The sequence below is a fragment of the Tachysurus vachellii genome, chromosome 2 (assembly GCF_030014155.1).
Source record: "Tachysurus vachellii isolate PV-2020 chromosome 2, HZAU_Pvac_v1, whole genome shotgun sequence".
Taxonomy (NCBI): Eukaryota; Metazoa; Chordata; class Actinopteri; order Siluriformes; family Bagridae; genus Tachysurus; species Tachysurus vachellii.
Window position 1 is genome coordinate 27227124 of NC_083461.1, and position 21967 is coordinate 27249090.

The 21967-nt window shown below is 39.8% G+C and overlaps 2 protein-coding genes across 2 annotated transcripts in view; one reads left to right on the top strand and one right to left on the bottom strand.

Annotated features, from left to right (window-relative positions):
- ctnna2 (catenin (cadherin-associated protein), alpha 2) overlaps positions 1-21967 on the bottom strand; it is a 267885-nt gene that overhangs the window by 90213 nt on the left and 155705 nt on the right. The gene's annotated exons all lie outside the window — the stretch shown is intronic.
- Positions 101-3215, top strand: lrrtm1 (leucine rich repeat transmembrane neuronal 1). The gene is made up of 2 exons (XM_060891735.1): positions 101-893; positions 1035-3215. Exon 2 carries the CDS (start codon positions 1173-1175, stop codon positions 2745-2747), a length of 1575 nt encoding a protein of 524 aa, XP_060747718.1. The 5' UTR covers positions 101-893; positions 1035-1172; the 3' UTR covers positions 2748-3215.

A 21967-nucleotide genomic window follows, 5' to 3' on the forward strand; every position in this document is an offset into this window, starting at 1 on the left:
GAGAGAGCTCGGCTGAATTGTGAGTGGCTCACGACACTTAGTGAACAGAAGGTGTTTCTGCATGCACTGGCATTGCACTACTCTGCTGCAAGGGCTCCAACTCGTCTCTCTCTCACTCTCTCTCTCATTCTCTCGTTTTTTTTTCCTCTCTCTCTCTTTTCTCTCCACAAACCAGCCCTGCCTTTCAGCCTCTATGCCTCAGCATCTACTCTCAGCAACAGCCTTTTTCTCAACCTACACAAAATGAGCGACTCTCAAAAGAGGGCTCACTGGAAACCTGGCTGAAAGGACACTGGACTAAAAAGAAAAGAACATCAAAAGAAGAAAGAGAGAAGGAAAAATGCCAGAGCATCTTGTATTCATCTCAAACGACTGCTTATTTCTGAGGAGCTGTCCACCGAGAGAATGATGACCAGTCCGAATGGATACGAGCCATGCAGCTTGCAGACGGCTTCAAGTAACGGACTTTAATTTGCGAAGACACTTCAACAGAGTCGGTCGCACAAAAAATACAGGCGAGGAAAAAAGAGTTCTGTTTTGACTTCCCCCTCTTTGTGAACGTGTCTGTTTTTTTTTTTCATCCTCTCATCTCACTCTAATCAGCGCAGCAGTCACTGCAGAGAAGCAGGAGAGGGAGGACTGTGCTCATGCATGCGGTCTGGGCAGCTTGCATTTCCTGCGAGTGCACTGAATGCCACTTGGATTCCTCCTCTTTCTGGCTCTTTCACGCGAGGAGAACTAAGACATTGTAAGTCTGCCAGATTTTGGTAGCTGCTGAAAAGGAGGGGGGAGGCTTCATTTGTACCACACTGGGATCTTTTTTTTATTCACACCTAATTATTGCAGGCACAAAGGGAGTCGCTGAATAGAGGTTGTCAGCCTCTGGAAAAGGGGTGAGTAGGAATCCTGTTTTATGTGATTTAGGAAGAATGCTTTTTCACCCTCGGCTGTCTCTCCTTTCGTTTCCCGATCTAACATGGTTGAAGTGACTTGCCGTTTCCCCATATTGACTCTTTTCTTTTCTGTTTGGCCAGATTTTCTTTCACTTTGAGTAACAAATTGCCATCAGCCAAACCACATTAACAAGAAAAATACTAATAATCATGCTGCTCCATATGAGACAAATCTAAAAGAGTCAATGAACTTCTTCTTCACGACACTGCAGGATATTCATGCTAATGGATTTCCTTCTAATTGGTCTGTATTTAAAGTGGACGCTAAGAAAGCCCCCCGGGTTGTTACTGTGCTCTCTGGGCATCCTTTTGAAAATGGTTCCCCTGGTGGGGGGGAGCTGTCCGAGGCTGTGCCGCTGCGACAACAAGCTCCTCTACTGTGAGGGGCTCAACTTGACGGACATTCCCCACAACCTGAGCAGCGCCACCGGCTTGTCCCTGCGGGAAAACAACATCTCAGAGCTGCGTGAGGGGCACTTTGTTGGCCTGTCACAGCTAACGTGGCTATACTTGGATCATAACAACATTGAATACGTGGAGGAGAGCGCCTTCGAGAGGCTGCGGAGGATTAAAGAATTGGACCTGAGCACCAATCGGATAGAGAGCCTGTCTAATGGAACCTTCAGACCCCTACCCAATCTGCGCATCTTGGATTTATCCTACAACAGACTACAGTCCCTGGAGCCAGACCTTTTCCATGGGCTGAGGAAGCTTACGAATTTACATTTACGATACAATGCCCTAAAATTTGTGCCTGTAAGGATCTTTCAGGACTGCAGGAGCATGCAGTTTCTGGATTTGGGCTACAACCAGCTGCAGAGTCTGGCCCGCAACTCATTCGCTGGTCTTTTTAAGCTGACTGAGCTGCATCTGGAGCACAATGAGCTGGTGAAAATCAACCTGGCCCACTTTCCCCGCCTCATCTCGCTGCGCACACTCTACATGCGCAATAACAAGGCCACCATTGTGGTCAGCACCCTAGACTGGACCTGGCACTTCCTGGAAAAGATTGATTTCTCAAACAATGAGATTGAATACATTGAGCCACATGTCTTTGAGAGCGTGCCCAACCTCAAGGAGCTCATGCTGGACTCTAATAAACTGACCTATGTGGACCAGCGCATTCTAGGCTCCTGGACATCACTGGGCAGTATCACCTTGTCCGGGAATGCATGGGAGTGCAGCCGTAATGTCTGTGCCCTGGCCTCCTGGCTGAGCAGCTTCCAGGGCCAACGTGACAGTGCCTTGCAGTGTGCCAGCCCGGACATGGCCCAAGGCGAGGACATCCTGGATGCCGTTTATGCCTTCCAGTTATGTGAGGACGGGGTCGAGGTCACCACTAAGACCTACACAGCCACTAGAGACCTGGCCCGGGGGTCCATTTTTAAAGGTCCCACCAGGACACCATATGATTTGCAAGACATAGAGGGTGGCGAGGTGGTGACCAATTCCTTCACAGTGACTGCAGCCTCCGATGACCTGGAAAGCACCATGCAGATCCACAAAGTAGTCACAGGCACCATGGCACTCATCTTTTCATTCCTGATTGTAGTGCTCATGCTCTATGTGTCTTGGAAGTGTTTCCCAGCCGGCTTGAGGCAGATGAGACAGTGCTTCAGCAACCAGCGACGCAAGCAGAAACAAAAGCAGACCATGCAACAGATGGACACCATGTCTGCTACCGAATACTATGTTGACTACAAGCCCAACCATATCGAAGGGGCCCTTGTCATCATAAACGAATACGGATCCTGCACTTGCCAGCAACAGGCATCTCGAGAGTGCGAGGTGTGACATTCTGGCTGCTGGATATCTTGCAATCACAAATTTTTTTGGATCAATGTACATGGGACATGCTTTTACACTGCATTACACTGTGCTGCTTTCTCAAGGAGGCTCGATGGCACATTTGGGAAAAAAAAATGGGACAAGGCCAAGGATTTACTGCTAATCTACAAGGCCACAGTGGGTTTTGATGGACCTGGTTTAGGGACTGGTTTACAAGCATGAGTGAGAATCTTTGAGGAATACAGGGACAAATCACACACAAGGTCAAGTTGTGAAGCGTGGATATCTGAGCTTTAATGTGTCTTTCTACTACAGAAGATTTAAAGCTAATGAGGACATTGATGAAAACATGCTTTTTTTCATTGTGGTATCAAAAATCTAAATGGGTTAAAAAATTTAATGAGATAAGTCTGTGTAAAATATGTTAAACTGCAGAAATGCAAGAGTGGGAAATAAAAATACAAGAAGCTCTCATTTCTTTTGTAAACTATGGAAAAAGAATCAAATGTTTAAATAAATAAAAAAAAAAGCAATTCACAATAGTCAGGTCTGGAGATTAGTCTAAGGGTGGCTGGGGAGGACCGGCAAGTTGACGATGTTGTGTTTGAACAGACGACCTGTTTGGTGGTCTCGATCTGAAAGCCTCAATCTGAAATTCAGAATTCAGATCTCTCCCGTCTGCTTACTCTCTCTTGTTCGATCTGCTTCTCACCGTATGTGAGGGATAATCACTGTGCAAATTTGATGTTAATGTTGTGGTTGCGTTTTGCTTTTTTGCTTTTTTATCTACTCCCATGTCCCTCTCCTTACAGATTAAGCAAATTGGCAGAGGAAACAAAGAAGGGACGTATGACACATTCAGATCAGATGGTGCGCCATCTTTTACATGATCAATTCATGATGCGGTTTGCTGTAGGGGTAAAATAAAAGAGAACGAGGGTGATTAAAGGCTCAAACCTGTGCCTATTGCCTTCTTGTGCTTGACAGTGGTGTGATCAGAGCGAGACAAAACAAAGCCTTAATACTCATCCAGAAATAAAGAGATGGTTATCTGGCAGATCTACTGTGAATCTTTGAGATATTATATAAACTTCCTTCTTTCCTTCGAGGTGTTTGATGAGGGAATATTGGCAGGCATTGGAGTAAATCCTGTGGCATTGGCAGAGAGACAGAAGAAAGAAGGTTTTTGTGAAAGAAGGTGTAGACTGCTCTCTAGTGTCCCAGCACCAGCAGTAGCGAGAGCGAGCCCTTGATGTTTCGAGTCCTTACCTTTCAATATGTGACATTGTGTGTGTGTGTGTGTGTACATGTATGTTCAGCTGCAATGTAAAATCTGGCATTCGGAACGAACAGGATGATCAGTGGAAGTAAACAAGAGAGCTCTGAATCTACCGTTCTCTCACTGCCACTCGGCTGTGTACTGAATCTTCCCGTCGTTCCCACGGCGAAGGCGCACGAGATACAGGGGTCTGAAAGTGTTTGTGGATGTCTTTCTATCTGATTATTTGAGTGTGGATCAAGAAATTCATGTTCTAGACTGTTCTTTTGCATGTATGGCTTGAAAAAAAAAAGGAAACTGTGAAGAGATCATGCGCAGGGAATTTTATAAACTTAAAAAAACAGGTAAACCCCAAACGCCATCAACATTTGATTTGAATCCAACTGTTCTATTCTGACAACTGTATTCCACCACAAAGAGCTAAGCCAAAATAAAAACATGAAATGTATTCCCATTGTTGTATATCATGAAGAAATGTGATGCCTTTTCTTTCCTGATGGATCCGGTTGTGCTACGTCGATGATCGTTTGCATTTCACTTTGTTTTCTGCGAAGATATTCGCATTCAAATGTTATATAAACATTTATAAAAAGGTAAAAGCCTTCTGATCTGTGAGAAAATTGATTATTTCTAAATAAGTCTGTGTTGAACGCACGTTATCCGGCTTTGGGAAAATAAGGGCTAGCGTGTTACTGCGAATCTCAACCGAGTGTGGTTGCAGATGCAGGATGACAGATCGAACAACTACGAGCGAGGAAAGCATTGTTGTTGCTCATGATCTTCTTTTCACGCCACTCCATTGAGTTCTGAGAAACAATAAGCTCTGAATAACACAATACCAGCATGGCCCGGCTCTACAAATAACAACAATGGCTAGACGCTGGAGATTTGCAGAGGTCTCTCGTATGCAATTTCACTCGTTCTCACTCTGTAATGATGAATATGTATCTACATGTACGATAATCCTCCTTATTCCCGTCCAACTCTACACTTCTGTCCTATTTTTAATCCCCCTCAGCTTATTTTCTATCAATGTTGCATGGTGTGGTAACTCTGCAGCCAATGTTGGGCTGGCAGTTGTATTGATTTCCCCTCCCTAGATTTCTGAGGGGTCATGAATTTTTGAGGAGGTGGGACGTCGGGGCCGCAGCCGAACCGCAATCTCCGCTTCCTGTTTCGTGTAATGAAAAATCTGTGCTGGAGATTTTGCTTGCACCAGAGCTTATTTTTCTTCTCTCTCTCTTTTTTTAAGCAAATCTGCTACACTTAAGTGAAGAGGTTACGCAAGCGGCGAACTTATAGGTGATATGAGCCTTTAATTAAAGACGAAATCTTTTCCTACTTCACGGAATTAGCGCTGCTAATGCTAATGCTACCGCGCCACAATTGTGAAGGTAAATTACAGGATGGTGGCCTTGTATATGGTTAACATAGAAATAAATAAAATAGAAATAATGTAAAAGTAATAAATAACAGCAAAATATTTAATATTAATAAATATGTGTTTTAGACCACTAAAGTTAAACACTATGGAAAGCTAACATAAGGAATACTGAAGAGTAAAGGATTCTGATGTTTAGGGAATACTGAACAGAAAGGAATACTAAAGAGTAAGAAATACAGAATTGTTTGTAAACGGTTTAACATTGAAGAAACAACAAAATAGTGTTATATTCACTATTAACAAAATGATAATGTGTAATTTGGCTTAAGACGAGATCTCAGCTGAACAAAGAAGCACACTGTAGGGAATACCGACGCTTCCTTGCAGAATGAGTTCGGAATACTGATGGCACACCGATGAGACACGGAGGTCAAATCGTTTCCTCTAAAACCACAGGCCCGATTTTAACCATTAAAAAGCAACATGTTACAAAAATACAACGTGATATTTCCAAAATATCGATGGAAATGTGAACTTTTGGCCAGAGTGTACATGATTCTGAGATCCCTGCGTTAGCAAACCTCCATTCAGATCATAGCTTTGAAGAACGTGCTACAACTGGATGCTAATGGCAGACGATATAATAAACAGAACAAGCAGAAATGTTCTCCAACAAAATGGCTTCCACTATAAAATCATGAGAAATTGTTAACTTTGGGGAAATGGGTGTTCCCCATGTGCTCGATTATTAATTATTAATTAGCTTATTTTTACTGCTGTTTGAATTTTTTATATAACAGTTCAGTTGAAGAAGAAACAAGAAAAGGAGTGATATTTATTTAGAAGAGAAACTAATGATATTAATGATATTGTGGCTAATTAGTATTGTGTGTGTGTGTGTGTGTGGATATTACGCGCTTGGCTAGCAGCCTGGAGTTTCATTTTATTTAGCTCTGCTGTAAATGGCCTACAGAAACACAACTGCACTTCCATTCTGAAACACAACGTGAAGTTTAAATCAATTGTGTTTGTTGTGAGTTTCGTTTTGAGAGGATCAGGAATTTAGTTACTTACCGCTTACGGGTTTAAGGTCTGGATTTTCATTTAACCGCAGAATGTGAAAGGTTTTTTGACTTTAATTTTGGCAAATTATTGTTATTTTAGTAGTCAAATCTATTTAAAACAAAACAATATATATATATGAAATATAATTTATTTGTTTAAACATTTCTAAACTTGCCGTCTAATTGTTTTATTTGAATCTATTTTTATTATATTTTTAACTACAATTAAGTATACAGTCCTACAATTATAACTAGCAAATGAGCAAAATTCATGTTTCTTTTCTTTTTTCTCTCTTCTTTTCTTTTCTTTTCTTTTCTTTTCTTTTCTTTTCTTTTCTATTCTATTCTATTCTTCTTCTTTAACCAATTAGTTTGCCAAATAATGTATATATTCCATGCTGATAACTCATGACAATTTTTTTGTTCTTCACTACGTTGAGTGAGGGAGTGAAAAGGTGAGTCAGTGTGTGAGTCAGTGAGTCAGTTTGTGAGTCAGTGAGGGAGTGAGTGAGTGAGTGAGTCAGTGTGTGAGACAGTGTGTGAGTCATTACGTAAGTAAGTGTGTGAGTCATTGTGTAAGTGAGTGAGTGAGTGAATTAATGAGTCATTGTGAGAGTCAGTGAGTGAGGGAGTGAGTGAATAAATTAGTCATTGTGTGAGTCATTCTGTAAGTCAGTGAGTGAGTGAATGAGTCAGTGCGTGAGTCATTCTGTAAGTCAGTGAGTGAGTGAATGAGTCAGTGTGTGAGTCATTCTGTAAGTCAGTCAGGGAGTGAATGAGTCAGTGTGTGAGTCATTCTGTAAGTCAGTGAGTGAGTGAATGAGTCATTCTGTAAGTCAGTCAGGGAGTGAATGAGTCAGTGTGTGAGTCATTCTGTAAGTCAGTCAGGGAGTGAATGAGTCAGTGTGTGAGTCATTGTGTAAGTCAGTAAGAGAATGTGTGAGTGAGTCTGTAGGTCAGTGAGTGAGTCAGTAAATGACTTTCATGTACCAGAAACACAAATAAGTGGAGAAAAATAAAAAATGAGAAACGCAGAAAAAAGTCAGTAATAAATACCAACCATTCATAGGTACTGAGTTGTAATGAAGTGATAAACACCTTAACAAGAGCTGAATCGGTTTCTCAATGATGAACCAGTTTAATGTTCAGAGTATGATTTCAGACGGATATAAGAACCTTCTGGCTGAACCCAAGTGAGTTATTCTTGCTGTGTGTCGACTGACTGTCTCTGTCCTTCCTCTGTATCAGACTCCAAACAGTGACGGAGATCTCTGTCATCTCTCAGACACACAAACAATAAGTAAAGACAATAATCTCACCACACAATAATTTAGAGATGATTTAAAGCCTTTTTAGACTCAGGCATTTTGTATGATGTGTCAGTCCCTGAAGCACAAAAAGAGTAAAAACACAAACTTCTATACTAACCTCACCAAAATAAATAGCTGATGCACTAACCGGATTCATGACGGATTTATACAAACAACATCTGTGATTTATTATATTTGCCTTAATAAATATACATTAGTGATATTTATACCTAAATGTATAACATGGATGGAGACAGAAATAAATTTGAATATGTAAATCTTGGTATTTAGTCAAACAACTATTTATGGGCAAGTCGACCAAAGAGTGTAAAATACTGTAGGAGGCGGCGTCAATGCAAATAGGCAAACTTTGATATGGAAATTAGGCCGTGTCGTTTCTACCTTGTGAAAGTGTAGCATAGAGGAACAACGTTTAACCTAAAAACTGTAAAATAGAAGGGCGAAGACACCGTAATATTATTATTATTATTATTATTATTATTATTATATGTCATTATATTTACCTAAAATACTAACATAATATGGAGGCTTTCTATGTATCTATAGACGTGTAAAATTGTGGGTGAACTGTTGATGAAACGTATTTTTACTATTTTTACTAAAACGTTTAACACAAAAAACAGATGTAATAAAAATAAATTAAACTGGATATCGAAAACTAAAAAAATTTGAAAACAGACAACAGATCATGAAGATAAGAGATTTCTACCTGCTACTAACTGTTACTTCCTAAAGCTTTAATGTTTGTCATTATTTAGAATATTTATCTTTACGTTTTTAGAAATAATTATTTTTAGAATTTATTTGATTAATTAAAATTTCTTTGCTATTTCCTTTCTTCTGTAATGCTGTTTTATTGAATTTGCCTTTATTATGATGATGACGATGAATATTATTATTATTTTTAGTGTTATAGAATATTTAAAGAAGCTCATTTAATTCTTGTTTTCTCTTCCTGACACACAGCATCGTTCATGTGATTATTCAGTGTAAATAAACCGCAACATGCACTTTAGAGCTCTAGATTGCGTGTGAACGTTATGGATGATTTCATTATTTTCATCTTGGTTTCTTTCTTTCCTCCTCCTCCTCCTCCTCCTCCTCTTCCATCTTTACCAGTTTGATGAGTTTAGCCACCGTCTGACCCGAGCCTCATCCTTCTTGTGGTTGTGGTCACGGGATTCATCATGTTTTGCGTCAGGGCCGTGAGTAACGAGCACTTCCCTCTCTGCTGCCAGGAAAGCGTTGAGCTGTGCACTGTGATGTTTTATAGATCTCTGAGATGAGCTATGAGCGCTTATTTGCATGGCTTAGCTGCCGATGTTCATTTACATAGAACAACACGTGCATTTCGGTTTCTATCACCGAGCGACGGCAAATCACAGCGAGCTGGAACGTCGTGGGCGGATTATAAACGATGCCGCAAATCACAGCAAGGTTCATTCCAAGGGAACTTATTGGGACGACAATCACAGCTAATATGGATTATGAAGGGAAAAAAAACAACAACATACGAGTACAAAGCAATAGCGCGATGGATGATGAACGATACGAGTGTTTACACACCTACAAGGCTTTTATGTTAAACGGAACAAACTCAGTCGTGAATCATGTGGAAGGGCGGAGTCAGGGTTCACAAAGAGATCGTTTCTCTTCTTCTTTTCAAGAGGAAAAAAGTTTTTAAATAAAAGTAAAACACTTCCAGCTACTGTATTATTTTAAAAATCTCCCTTTTTCCCCCCCTAGAAATTTCTTTGAATGAAAGAAAGAAAGAAAGAAAGAAAGAAAGAAAGAAAGAAAGAAAGAAAAACTGAAAGAAAGAAAGACTAAAAAGAAAGAAAGAAAGAAAGAAAGAAAGAAAGAAAGAAAGAAAAAGAAAAATAATCACTGTAAAAAACTAAAGTAAAGAACCTACAGTGAGACTGATGTCATGTAGAAAAACAAAAATTACACGAGGGACAGAAACGATAATGTTAAGTGTTCAAAGGCAGAAATATTCTAAACATTTTATTCACATGAATTAAAGAGAGGATAAAACTCTAGGATCTGTTCCTGGAGACTGAGACAGGAGATGGAGCGAGATGTGAAGCTCAGAGATAAAAGAGGAGGAAGAAGGAGAGTTTTGGACATTAGGATGCTGAGCTGAACGAATTCCAGCGCAGTGTGTCTGCAGAGAGCCACAGGGACAACGAGGAGGATCGATACTCCATCATCTGTCCTCCGTCACTCCTCAACTTTTACTTGTCCTCACACAGACCTGCCTGCTTTGTTTATTCTGAATCATTACCTCCTTTTTCTCTTAGAATTTTTTAAAAAAGAGCTTATAAATGAATGAAGGAAGGAAGGAAGGGAGGAAGGAAGAAAGGAAGGAAGGAAGGAAGGAAGGAAGGAAGGAAAAGGACACAGCAGAAAATAAAAAGATGAAAATAAAGGAATTATTAAGAAATGAAAATAAAATAAATAAAACCCAATTTGTTCTTCTTATTTTCTAAATATTCTATCTATCTATCTATCTATCTATCTATCTATCTGTCTGTCTGTCTGTCTGTCTGTCTGTCTGTCTGTCTGTCTGTCTGTCTGTCTGTCTGTGATAATTCAGCTTAAACACTATAAACTGAAGACATGTGAAAAAGGATCAAAAATAAATAATAAAATAAAATACAGATAAATTCAAGTTAAATGTATATTTGTTTCTTATTTGATTTACATTTTTCTCTCAATAATTATTGCAATGATTTAAGAATAATGCGGTGCTGAGTGTAAAAGTGATGGCGCCCTTTAAACGTTGGGGTTACGGTGTGTGTGCTAGCCGGTGCGCTGCAGTGGCTGAGCTGCATTACTGGAAGCTTTAGCACCAGTAAAGGGGCACTATTTCACTATTTAGTGACCATTTGGGGTTTTTAGTTGGACGTGGCTAGATGTAAACGACCACAAAAACGTTCACACGCAACTTCCAGCTCAGAGGAAACGAAGCACAGCAGCACCTACTGTCCGGAGGTAGAACAATTGCTACATTTCTCCTCAATCTCTGTTTATAATGAGAATACTCAGGGGCTAGATCAGGGATGGGCTGCTCAGAACACACACACACACACACAGACACACACACAGAGAGAGACACACACACACAGACACAGACATACACACACACACACACACACAGAGACACACACACACACAGAGAGAGACACACACATACAGACACAGACATACACACACACACACACACACACACAGGGCAAGGGCTGTGTGTGCTTCCTGAAGTGTGTGTGTGTCTGTGTGTGTGTCTGTGTGTGTGTGTTCTCGTCTTTCTCATCTCAAGCAGCCCTCGTCTTTCAGAACCTTGCACAGATATCAGTGTAATTTTCTCACACACACATCAAAGAAGTGAAACCAGTATGCTCTTTAGAGCGAAGCAGCATAAGGCACGGTGATTACGCTGGGATACGACAACAGCTGCTGGTGATCACAAACCCATTGAAGCCAATGGCTGTATATGATACACAAGCTCTCTCTCTCTCTCTCTCTCTCTCTCTCTCTGTCTCTCTCGCTGTCTTTCTCACAGCAAATGCACAATGAAATATAAAACAGAATTCCACGTACATCTGCTATTCACTGAAAATGTGTGTGTGTGTGTGTGCGACAAATCCCTGTTTGTGTGTCCATAAACATTACATACAAACACTCTCACTATAGCAACACACACACACACTAAAAAAGAAACTGAAATACTCTTACCTGTGTTGAGAGAAGAGGTGACGGAGGTAAGCGATGTAGGTTGTGGAGAAAGAGAGAGAGAGAGAGAGAGAGAGAGAGAGAGAGAGGTCAGACAGTGTAAGGTCCTGATCAGAGTAAACATGAAGCAGTGACAATTATAACTCATGTTAAGAGCCGGAGGGAATAAAATGAACAGGACACACAGATGATCAAACAGAAGAGGAGAAGCAGAAGCTTTCACTTAGAATAAGTCAATTACACTCCTGGATTTCTTCCTTCTTACCTGTAAGGCTGTAAGGTCTTCTAGAAAAAAACTCAATTAAAAATAAAAACAGCGTTCACTTTATTTATTCTGACGGATCGTAACCTCCATTTTAGAAATGTTTAGAAATGTATTTAAAATAAAATGAAATAAATAAAACCCAATTTGTTCTTGTTATTTCCTAAAAAAATCTATCTATCTATCTATCTATCTATCTATCTATCTATCTATCTTTCTATCTCTCTATCTATCAAAAATTAATAATAAAATAAAATACAGATAAATTCAAGTTACATATATATTCTATTCTTATTTCATGCACATTTTTCTCTCAATAAATACTGCAGTGAATTAAAACAAAGTGTGTGTGTGTGTGTGTGTGTGTGTGTGTGTTTGTGTGTGTGTGTTAGCTGCATTAGCTGCTTTAGCTGCGTTAGCTGCTGTGTGGGTTAGCTGCATTACTGCATAACACACACACATACACAAACACACACACACACAAACACACACACAAGCACACACACAGACACACCAAAACACACCAAAACACACACAAACACCCAAACACACCCAAACACACACACAAACACACACAAACACAAACACAAACCAACACACACACACAAACACACAAAAACACACACCTAAAGACAAACTTGTAAACTTCAAACATCACACAGAAAAACGTTAAATGGTAAAAAAAAATGGAAAGAATAAGACACAACTGCGCTTGATGAGTTCAACTACCAAGCAGCTACAGAGTGGACGAGTCTGAGATGCAACCACAGGAAGTTCTGAAGGAGCTGGAAAAATCCACAGCACAGATGGAAGAAGCCTTTCACAGACTCTTAAAGATTAGAGAGCCTGAGAACTTCTCCATACCTGAGAAGACCTGAGAACTTCTCCATATCTCTGAGTCTCTGACATGTCTGTCAGAGACTCAGAGATATGGAGAAGTTCTCAGGTCTGGTGAGACTAAAGCTGAACTGTTTGGACAAAGCTCTAAAACCAACAACCTGAGAACCTCCTCATAGTGAAGCATGGTGGTGGTGGCATCATGCCTTTTAGGTGGATGATCTTCTCGAGTCGTGGTTGTGATGTATTATTTTAACTGCTGGTCTGAAGAATCTTTAAAGTTTCTTCCAGAACTGACTTGTTTTGGACTTGTTCTCTAATGAACACTGTAATAACGCTTCATATTTGTTTACACTTGAAGTTTTAATTACAGGTGAAACAAGATAAACTGAAAATAAACGTGTCATGCCGTGAAGATACTGTAGCTGAGTGATAAACTGACTAATTTGTTTAATTAAGGTGAAATCTGGGACAGAAGAAACACAAGTCAGGCGTGTCTCCAGCATGATATGAAGCACGGAGCTGTTTATTAAAGCCGCGGAGCGAGCGGCGGTCAAGCTCGGCGTGATGCTTTATGGAACAGAGCTCTGTTTCTCCTCAGCTTCAGCACCGGTTAGCGTAACTTTAGAGGAAACAGATTGGGGAATGTAAAAGCTCTGTGACATTTAAAAAGAACTCAGCATGATCTGGACAAGGACGGAAGACGGATCCGAGGAATAAACTCACATAGAAAAACTTCATACCTTTACAAACATATTCGAAAAACAAACCACAAGACTTGACGATCAATGTCAGGCGAGAAGATTGATCGATGGCGATCAGTGAACACTGTATGCTCAGGGTTTGACGTCTGGCTTTATACCTGCACAGGTTTCTGTTTTGCGAACGTATATTTTTGCATGAATACACACCGTGTGTGTTTACCTCCAGGCTGTACATAATTCAATTACCCCAATTATTGATTGTGTACGCTTCAATATTTCATTCTGGTGTAATCCTATAATCAAGCATCGGCGTACGAATTCATCTGTGGCGTGTTAACATGCATCACATTATATATTATTCATTCATCATTCATTCATCTTCTACCGCTTATCCGAACTACCTCGGGTCACGGGGAGCCTGTGCCTATCTCAGGCGTCATCGGGCATCAAGGCAGGATACACCCTGGACGGATTGCCAACCCATCACAGGACACACACACACACTCTCATTCACTCACGCAATCACACACTAGGGACAATTTTCCAGAGATGCCAATCAACCTACCATGCATGTCTTTGGACTGGGGGAGGAAACCGGAGTACCCAGAGGAAACCCCCGAGGCACGGGGAGAACATGCAAACTCCACACACACAAGGTGGAGGCGGGAATCGAACCCCGACCCTGGAGGTGTGAGGCGAACGTGCTAACCACTAAGCCAGGTTTACTGTACAATCGGCTTTAGCGTCAACAAAAATACCGACGATGATCAAATACACGTGAATATATGAAACAAAGTGCTGAGAAATCTTTCAGGGAATAAAGTAATGCTGCTGTCCACAGATCTACTGTATAACTACAGTTCTTTAACGCCTGTGAAAGCACAATGACGTATGACATATGAAGGTTAGTGTTTAAATTAAGTGCAGTGGAGTGTGTGTGTTAGTGTGTGTGTCTACTCTTTCAATAGATTTCTTCTAAATCAAATCCAGTGTTCACTTTGGCTTCTTGAAAGCTTTAGGTGTAAATATTGCTAAAACACCGAAGGCTACGGAGGAAAAGAGACACTCGACTAAATCTGATTGGACGGAGCAGCGTTCCAGGACTGCTAATATTAAATATCACAGCAAACAAATTTCATACAATTCATGCAAAATTCATGGGTTTAATTTCACTCGAAACAAATGAGTCTTCCTTTAACCTTTACTAAATCTCCAAAACTTTTTATTTGACTTGAGCTGTAAATTTTTTTTTTTTTTTTTTTTATGAATTTGCAAGTGTCATTCCATGTTGGGAGGAAAAAAGGGGAAAAAAGCCCATTTGAACAGCGACTATAAAATGCTGCACTCTGACATACTGATGTATTTTTACAGACAGAGCGCTTGCCTGCACACAATGAAACTAAAATGGGATGTTGAGATTCTATCACCGTTATTAGTCACCTAGTCTTTATGGGAATTTTTACAAAGCCACAAAGTACGTGTTCCACATATCAGCTCCAAAGCAGCCTCCAGACACCTCACATCATGGAAAGACCTTCACACACTTACACCTACGGAGAGAATGATCTTGGGGCACAGAGCTGGAGAAACAGAGGGAAAGAGAAAGGGAAAGGGGGAATAAAGGGGAAGGGAAGGGAAGGGAAGGGAAGGAACGGAACGGAAAGGAAAGGAAAGGAAAGGAAAGGAAAGGAAAGGAAAGGAAAATGGAAGGAAATGAAATGGAATGGAAAGGAAAGGAAAGGAAAGGAAAGGAAAGGAAAGGAAAGGAAAGGAAAGGAAAGGAAAGGAAAGGAAAGGAAAGGAAACTTGAAAGGAAATGAAATGGAAGGGAAAGGAAAGGAAAGGAAAGGAAAGGAAAGGAAAGGAAAGGAAAGGAAAGGAAAGGAAAGGAAAGGAAAGGAAAGGGAGGGGGAAGAAAAGAAAAGAAAAGAAAAGGAAAGGAAAGAAAAGGAAAGGGAAGGAGAATGAAAGGAAAGGAAATGGAAGAGAAGGGAAAGGAAAGGAAAGGAAAGGAAAGGAAATGGAAGGGAAGGGAAATTAAAGGAAAGGAAAGGAAAGGAAAGGAAAGGAAAGGAAAGGAAAGGAAAGGAAAGGAAAGGAAATGGAAGGGAAAGGAAAGGAAAGGAAAGGAAAGGAAAGGAAAGGAAAGGAAAGGAAAGGAAAGGAAAGGAAAGGAAAGGAAAGGGAGGGGAAGGGAAGGGAAGGGAAGGGAAAGAAATACAACAATCAAGGATAAAAAGAAGGTATAAAGGAAGAAAATAAAGGAGAGATAGAGAAGATGAAATAGAAGGAATGGTGGATGGTAAGAAAAGTAAGGAGGGAAGCATTAGATAAGAAGGGGAGTGGAGGGAAGGGAAGGGAAGGGAAGGGAAGGGAAAGGAAGTGAAGTTCCTCCTCAGACTCCTCTGCTTTATGAAACAGGAGCAGGTGGGTAATGAGTGAGGGGAAAGACAGATACATGTCACTTATCCACAAAGTTTATGTGTTCTCCACATCGGCTGAAAATCTGCCTCCAGACACCTCACATCCCTGAAAGACCTTCACACAGTGAATAATGTGGACAGAATGATCATGAGGCAGAGAGCCGGAGAAACAGAGAGGTTAAGATGACAGTCAGACTGAATACTGAGCAAGTCGTTGCCACGGCGCAGGACCGTCTCACTCCAGCCTCGCTGTAGGAATACGTGAGTACGAATCCTTTTAAAGTCCTTGTCAATTATGACAAATAGACAATGTAGAGCAGGTCTAGCTGTGAAAACTCCGCCTCAGGCCATCGTAAACCAACTGGGAATTACTACAGAAGAAGAACAGAGTGGATCATCACAGATCTCCCGCGAACCACAAAGAGAGCTGGAGGTCTGCATCGCCAATTGACCTCGTCTGTCAAATCTTTTATTCTTCAGTTGATCTATAAAGGCTGTAACCCAACGTGAGTCTTGAGGGTTTGTGGATTTCCGGTTCGTTAATATAGATCGAACAGAGCTGACAATTACTAACAATATTTAATTTCCTCACTTGGCTACTCCTCTATTCAGCTTGGCATCAGTAACTGTGTCGTCTTTTAATCTGCCTCGCTTCATAGGCTGCTTAATTGCGGTTATGAAGGGTCTCTGTTTATTAAACACACTAAACTCGCCTTATGAACAAACGACAAACTGAACAGGATGCGCTGGTTGGGCCTTGAAAGGGCGACGTTGACTGTCTGGGCCTGTTGTCAAGGACACACACGAGCCAAACCAAATCAAGCAGAACGCTGTAAATAAAGCCAACAAAAACAAGCGTAATTGCACAAAGGCCCTGCTAATTATCAATGAGTGCACAAGGCCAAATTTTAGTTAGAGAAAGAGAAGGAAAGGAAAGGAAAGGAAAGGAAAGGAAAGGAAAGGAAAGGAAAGGAAAGGAAAGGAAGGAAAGGAAAGAAAAAGAAAGGAAAGGAAAGAAAAGAAAAAAAAAGAAAAGAAAAGGAGAAAATAAGGAAGAATAGAGGGAAGTATGGAATGGGGAAGATAATGTAGGAAAATGAAAGCTGTAGAAAAAATATGAAAGTCAGTGAGCGATGTAATGGAATGGAATGGAAAGGAAAGGAAAGGAAAGGAAAGGAAAGGAAAGGAAAGGAAAGGAAAGGAAAGGAAAGGAAAGGAAAGGAAAGGAAAGGAAAGGAAAGGAAAGGAAAGGAAAGGAAATGGAAGGGAAGTGAAGGAAAAGAAAAGGAAAGGGAAGGAAAGGGAAGGAAAGGGAAGGAAAGGAAAGGAAAGGAAAGGGAAGGAAAGGAAAGAAATAAAAAAGAAAAGAAAAGAAAAGAAAAGAAAAGAAAAGAAAAGAAAAGAAAAGAAAAGGAGAAAATAAGGAAGAATAGAGGGAAGTATGGAATGGGGAAGATAATGTAGGAAAATGAAAGCTGTAGAAAAAATATGAAAGTCAGTGAGCGATGTAATGGAAAGAAAAGGAAAGGAAAGGAAAGGAAAGGAAAGGAAAGGAAAGGAAAGGAAAGGAAAGGAAAGGAAAATAACGAACTTAAGGAGGGAGGAAACAGGAAAGAGAAGGAATAAGATGAGAATAAGAATAAAAGCAAGGAAAGGAAAGGAGCATGAAGACAGGTATAGATGGATACATAAGAAATGGATGGAGAAGATTGAAGGAAGCAGATGGTGTCCATAATGAATAATGCCTAAGGCCAAAATCCCACTCTGTCCTTCTCTTTTTTCACTCTCATCTCATCTACAAAACAATCCTCCTCCTTCTCTTTCAGAAACAGGAGGGGGCGGTTAATGAGTTTGGGAGAGAGGGGTATATGTTAAAGGTCATGTTTTGCAGTTAAAAAGAAACTGCTCGGACTGCTCTGTGTGTGTGTGTGTGTGTGTGTGTGTGTGTGTGTGTGTGTGTGTGTGTGTGTATGTGTGTGTGGCCTACATAAATATGAGCAGCCAATTCTTCTCAATCTGTGCCAAGAAGAAAACAAGCCACGGGACTGAGGGGAGTGAGAATAAAGAAAAATGAATAAAGTTGTGAAGGTCCTTTTTGTTAAACCTTTTTTCCCCCTTTATAATATAATATCCGGTGTGTTGTTAATTTACAGACGCAATAAAAATCTATATAAATGCAGCTGGGAATTATTGAATTACAGGTCTGCCATTAACAAGCACTCAAAGCAGTGGTTAAATTTATTCTTTAGCTAATATCCATTAGGATCAGAGTTATTACAAGGAGAGCGAGATCGAGTTCTCCTTCTCTCTCCCTCTCTCTCTCTCTCTCTCTCTCTCTTTCTCTCTCTCACACACACACACACACACACGCACACACACTACTGGCTATAGTCAGGATTATATTTCATCAGTCAGCCTCACTGTTTAATGTGCAGATCATCTCCGAAACACACCAAAAAATTGGATCACAAAAGCAATTTAATTAAATTGAACTGCGGTTCAATAGCTTTAATCATTTCAGACAGTTAAAAGTACTCGTAGCTTAAATTATGATTGCTGCATCAAATATTTCTGCTATTTTACCTCTCATGCAGAGAGATGTTTTTTTTTTTTCTATGAACTTCTTTAAAACTACACTACAATGCTTCTGTTTTAATTCTCAGAAAGTGTTGGTTTTAAGTTGAAGGTTTTCTCAGTTTATTTAACATACATGGAAGGAGTCTCCAGTGTCAGTGACCATAACACTGCAGCCAGATTCTCTTCATTTCTGGTGTTTCACTCTTTTCAAGAGATAAAAACGCTCAACGAAATTCGGCAATATTAAAGGTAGCTGCAAACAGATAAAAAAATAGATATGTTCTATAAGAAATTAAAGAAATTAGAAATAAAACTGCTGTCACAGTAAAATAATCAAGCACAGAGGTGACAGTGACTCTGCTTCATTACATCTTTCCATTATTGATGAATTTACTATGATGGATTAAGTGATCTAGCAGCATGTGCAGCTTATCGACTTAAATCTCGCCAAGTCTTTTGTTAATTGAAGATTCCCACCAAAACCCCAAAAACAGAGTGGGTCCAGTATCCCAGAGAGAGAGAGAGAGATCATGATGATTATACCTCATTGTTTCTTTGGCAAAAACACAAAAATACAGGAGCAAGGCACTGATTATGGACTAAAGAAGAACCAATCGTATTCTGTCAGCGGCACTGATTCATTAACGGCTCCATTGACATCTCTATACACACACACACACACACACACACACACACACACACACACAGTAATCTTCTGCTCCCCTGGCATTAATACCGAGACCTGTTTTGGAGTGATTGGCTGGTGCTGAGATGAAGCAGTGATGGAGAGGTAATCGCTCTAAACCCATCACACTGAAGTTTTCTACCATTTTCACATGCTGATCATCACACACACACACACACACACACACACACACACACACACACACACACACACAGGGAGAGAAACATAGAGACTGCATAAAATTTCAGTTTTACAGTTTTATAGTGTGTACTCCAATTCTAACAGGTTACATACCAGTTATACACTCATCCCTACAGACTATATACCACTTCTATAAATTACACACTAATCCCTACAGATTATATACTACTGCTATAAATTACACACTAATCCCTACAGATTATATACCACTTCTATAAATTACACACTAATCCCTACAGATTATATACTACTGCTATAAATTACACACTAATCCCTACAGATTATAAACTACTGCTATAAATTACACACTAATCCCTACAGATTATATACCACTTCTATAAATTACACACTAATCCCTACAGATTATATACCACTTCTATAAGTAAAACAAAAATCCCTACAGATTGTACAGTATGCAACTTTTATAAGTGACAAACACATCCCTACAGATGATATAACACATATACATATTATACACTCATCCCTACAGATTATACACCAGTGGTATATGTTACACAACAATTCTATACCCTATACTACAGTTCTATATGTGATACACTAATCCCTGTAAAATATACCACAATTCTATACATTACACTGATTCGAAAATATTCTACACCAATTCTTTCAAGTTATACACTGATCCTTAAACGTTATACACCAGGTTTGTACGCTCACTTCCCTGATCTGTAGCTGTGTGTGTGTGTTTGTGTGTATGTGTGTGTGTGATCACTGATTCAACCTGAAATCCCTTGTCCATGTCTAAATTACAGATGAAACCACCAGTCGCATCTGGGACATTATAATCCTCTTTGGATTCGGTTTTCGAGCCATTTGGTGGACTTAAGAAGGAGCTCTGTCCTTTCTGAACTTGACCTTTGTCGACTCACATCGCAGCAGCCTCGGGCCACGATAAAAATGTTCCCTGGCCTCCGTCCAGTGCTCTATATCACTGAACATTATCACTGAGCATTATCTTCATTCCAGAGTCAAGTGGACAGAGAGAGCTTTGTCAGAGTCAAACATCAGCCTGGTTTCAGTGTCAGAGGAAGACGTTCTGAGTCTCTGACTCGTACAGTGTTCGGGGTGAAGAGGTGGATGGGAGCGGAGGAATGAGTTTGTAGCTCAGATACACAACAAGCTCCGTGTGACAGTCTGATAAGAGTTTGTGGATCTGAGCGGAAGAGACAGGGTCAGATTTTAGCTCTGTCCTGTTTGAATGACTGTCCTCTATACAACGAGGAATGTTTATACTATGTTTGTACTTCACACATCTCCGTTGAGAACATTGAACTGCTACAAGAATCAAAAAACAAACAGAATAAGGCTACTATAGAAATAATATAAAATACAATAAATCTATATTAGATTTAAAATACAAATATTTGTAGTGTTGTGCTTTTATTTCATTATAATTTAATTAGTAAATGTCATTTTTTTTAAATATAAGTGGCACATTATTATTCATGAAAAGGTATGAATATTATTTTACATTTATTTATTAAATAATTATTTAAAAATGCATAAATGCATTTTTCCCATTTGGTTTAAAATAAATCGATAAAATTAAATGAAATAAATTAATAAATAAATATGAGAGCAAACATTTTATTTCAGTTAAAATGGACATATATTGCACTTATTCCATTTAATTACTATAACTAACTATAATTTTAAAAACCTTTTAATTATTTAAATATATCCATTATTTTTTTCTCTTCTTTTCTACATGATATTTATCCTGCAGTGATGTCTAATTAAAACAGAAATGTTTTAGAAGGGAGGAAAAAAAAGAGCACAGGATTTACAGAGGAAGTGAAATGTCGATGTCATGCTCCAGGTCTTGAGATACAACTTCTGACATTTTGAGTGAAAATGATTTTCTCCCATAATGTCTGGTTGATGTTGGAGGTTAGCGTCAGAGTTTAGAGTCATGACCGTGTAATTAGTTGTGTGACATCAACGAGAATGTATTTATTACACACATACGCATATTTAAAAACACACACATGCACACACACACACGCAGCACAACACAGCAAGATGTAATAAACTATATAATGTTACTGATTTGTCTCACAGCTCAGAGGTTGGACTGTAATTCCTGCTCTACCTAGTGTGGAGTGTGTGTGTGTCTGTGTGTGTGTGTGTGTGTTGAGTGTGTGTGTGTTTGTTAGTGTGTGTGTCTGTGTGTTTGCTAGTGTGAAGTGTGTGCGTGTGTTAGAGTGTGTGTGTTTGTTAGTGTGTGTGTGTGTGTGTGGAGTGTGTGTGTGTGTTTGTTAGTGTGTGTGTGTGTTTGCTAGTGTGGAGTGTGTGTGTGTTAGTGTGTGTGTGTGTGTGTGTGTGTGTGTGTTTGCTAGTGTATGTGTGTTTGTTGTGATGGTTGTAATGTTTTTGTTGGTTGTGATGGTTGTAATGGTTGTAATGGTTGTAATGGTTGTAATGGTTGTGATGGTTGTAATGGTTGTGTTGGTGTGTTGTGGTTGTAATGGTTGTAATGGTTGTGATGGTTGTGATGGTTGTAATGATTGTAATGGTTGTGATGGTTGTGATGGTTGTAATGATTGTAATGGTTGTGATGGTTGTGATGGTTGTGATGGTGTGTTGTGGTTGTAATGGTTGTGATGGTGTGTTGTGGTTGTAATGGTTGTAATGGTTGTAATGGTTGTGATGGTTGTAATGGTTGTAATGGTTGTGATGGTTGTAATGGTTGTGATGGTTGTAATGGTTGTGATGGTGTGTTG

Excerpts from the sequence above, each read along its gene's own strand:
- lrrtm1 (XM_060891735.1), top strand. The coding sequence starts at position 1,173 with ATGCTAATGGATTTCCTTCTAATTGGTCTGTATTTAAAGTGGACGCTA.